The sequence below is a fragment of the Malania oleifera genome, chromosome 11 (genome assembly GCF_029873635.1).
Source record: "Malania oleifera isolate guangnan ecotype guangnan chromosome 11, ASM2987363v1, whole genome shotgun sequence".
NCBI lineage: Eukaryota > Viridiplantae > Streptophyta > Magnoliopsida > Santalales > Ximeniaceae > Malania > Malania oleifera.
This window is the reverse complement of record NC_080427.1, coordinates 75,861,420-75,864,382: the sequence shown is the minus strand read 5'-3', so window position 1 is coordinate 75,864,382 and position 2,963 is coordinate 75,861,420. Positions and strand designations below refer to the sequence as shown.

General features: G+C 49.1%; 1 protein-coding gene across 1 annotated transcript; it reads left to right on the top strand.

The window, feature by feature from the left end:
- The first annotated feature begins 414 nt into the window (after nucleotides 1-414).
- LOC131168349 (uncharacterized acetyltransferase At3g50280) lies at nucleotides 415-2,518 on the top strand. The gene has a single exon (XM_058127708.1). It carries the CDS (start codon nucleotides 690-692, stop codon nucleotides 2,142-2,144), a length of 1,455 nt encoding a protein of 484 aa, XP_057983691.1. The 5' UTR covers nucleotides 415-689; the 3' UTR covers nucleotides 2,145-2,518.
- Nucleotides 2,519-2,963: the final 445 nt, after the last annotated feature.

Sequence of the window (2,963 nt, the reverse complement as noted above, 5' to 3'; positions counted from 1 at the left end):
TTATTGTTTGGTTTTGAGGAAAATATTTTGACCCAAAAAATAAAAATAAAAATAAAAAGTTCCTGCTAGTCCAAGATAAATTTTTTGTGGACAAAATTGTACATCACCAAAGCTTAGTTGTTGTGCACAACCTGAACAATAAAAGACACTCAGCCTGATACCATCCATTGATCACTGAGGAAAGCAACACCCCGAAAAGGCAGTTACTACCAGACATCCATATTCCCAAAAGTAAACTTTTTCTCACTTGGAAAATTTCGAATAACGTTTTCTAAAATATTGACTTACTTGGAAAATCAAGCTTTAGTCTTTTTTTTTTTTAGGACATCTTAATAAAAAATAAATAAATTGTTTATTAATCCGTAAAACCTGAGAATTACGAGTGCCCGTCTTTTACAATTGTCCTGTGCGGAGTCTACTCTTAGGTCATCACGTCGCCTCCCCGTCTCCCTCTCCCTCTCCTCACCCTCACCCTCTCCCCCTCCCTCTCCCTCTGATGCACCTTCTGTTCTTAAATTAAATTTAAAGAATTTAAATTAAAATTAATGGGGTATAGAGCGAAAGCTCCTACCCAAGTTCATGAATCCAACCCCGCGTCTCCCTCTATATAAACCTCACCCGCTCTCTCGCTTCTTTCTCAGTTCACTCTCCGCGAAAACAGAGCAACCCCCAACTGGAAGAAAGACAAAATGCCTTCTTCTTCTTCTTCCTCCTCCCTCGTCATCGTCTCCAAATGCACCGTTTCCCCACACCACAAATCCAAAATTAAGACTCTCAAGCTCTCCGTCTCAGACCTTCCTATGCTCTCCTGCCAATACATTCAAAAGGGCGTCCTCCTCACTCGCCCTCCTCACCAAATCGATTCTTTTATTTCTCTTCTCAAGCGCTCACTTTCTCAAACTCTGGCCCAGTTTCCGGCCCTCGCCGGCCGCCTGAACACCGACCCCGCCGGCCACGTCCACATCGTCTGCAACGACGCCGGCGTCGATTTCGTTCAGGCCAGGGCCAAACACCTCCACATTTGCGACATTCTATCCCCTGTCGACGTCCCCGACTCTGTTCGGCACTTCTTCGCCTTCGACAACACTCTCAGCTACGCCGGCCACTTCAAGCCCCTCGCCTGCGTTCAGGTCACGGAGCTCGCCGACGGGCTCTTCGTCGGCTGCACCGTCAACCACTCCGTAGTCGACGGGACATCCTTCTGGCACTTCTTCAACACTTTCGCTGCCATCACCAGAGGAGTTAAGGTCCCGAATTCGCCGGATTTCAGACGCGATACGGTGTTCGACACGCCGGAGGTTCTCAGATTCCCTTCCGGTGGTCCCAAGCTCACCTTCTCCGGCAACGAGCCGTTGCGCGAGAGAATCTTTCACTTCAGCGTAGAAGCGATTCTGAAGCTGAAAAACAGAGCCAACAACGAGCAGCAGAGACCCCCAAGTAACGAAATATTGGGAAAGCAAAATAACGACGGTTGGAAAACGGTTAAAGGAGAAAACGAGAAATCTAACGGAAAGATAACGCCTGTAACGGAGAAGTTCCTGTGCGACGCCGTTCTGAAGGCGCTCAATCGAACGGACGAGATCTCATCATTTCAGTCGCTGTCGGCGCAGCTGTGGCGTTCAGTGACGCGTGCGAGGGAGCTCCCGGCGACCAAGACGACGACCTTTCGGATGGCGGTGAACTGCCGGCACCGTTTGGAGCCGAAGCTGGACCCGTACTACTTCGGCAACGCGATCCAGAGCATTCCGACGACCGTGGCGGCAGGGGAGCTGCTGAGCCGGGACCTGCGGTGGTGCGCGGCGATGCTCCACCGAAACGTGGTGGCGCACGGTGACGGGACGGTGCGTAAAGGCGTGGAGGACTGGGAGCGCAACCCTCGGCTCTTCCCGCTGGGAAACTTCGACGGCGCGATGATCACGATGGGAAGCTCGCCGAGATTCCCGATGTACGACAACGACTTCGGGTGGGGCCGGCCGTTGGCTGTCCGGAGCGGGCGGGCGAACAAGTTCGACGGGAAGATCTCGGCGTTTCCGGGGCGAGAAGGCGGGCGGAGCGTGGATCTGGAGGTGGTTTTGGCTCCGGAGACAATGGCGGGTCTGGAGTCCGACCCGGAGTTCATGCAGTACGTATCGGATAGCGCTTAAGGGGCTTGCCTTCCTGACATGATCATCAGATTAGATGGCTTGAATGGAATCAGACGGTTCTTGTTTTGGGGTCGGAGGAGGGGAAGATGATGGGGTCAAAGGTCGCGATGGCTGCGGTCGGATGTTCACAGTGGATATTGGGTTACGTTAAGGATAAATACGTTTGGACGGCGACGTTTTGTCGTTTTGGCCGTGTACGGGTGTATTGCTTTTTGTATTAAAGCTTTTTGTTTTGCACGTGACATAAGACGGGCGGACAGTGGGTATGTCTTAGTCCAGGACCGTTTGCAATAAGGATTGAGAATTGGAAGTGGGACCCTTTTTGTTCTTATTAAATTATTTATAATTAAAAAAAAAAATGATTTTATGTGAAATGAAGCTTTTGTTAAACACTGCCCAGTGGGTGAGAGACACGTGGATGATGACGTGGGTGCATGGTTGACCGACTGTGGGTCCAACCCTATTTGAACCGGGGGATTATGCATGCATCCAAACACGGGAATGACATGGTACTGATTGGTGACACATCTTATCCCCAACAACTCCGATTAACAGTTACTGGTTTTAACCTGATTCGGACAAGTAGGATACAATGTTTCAGGAAGAGAAAGGGAATTCCACGGGCATGCGTGGAACCTGCTTCTGCCCAATCCATCCAACTCAATCAAGATCCACAACCTCGGCTCAAGCTCTTTCATTCATTCCCCTGAATAGATAATAGTAATAATAGTAATAATCATGCGAAAGAGTTTATTATTTTGTATTTGGATATTTAGAAATCAGGAAAAAAAAAAAGATTTATAACAAATTAATTAATAC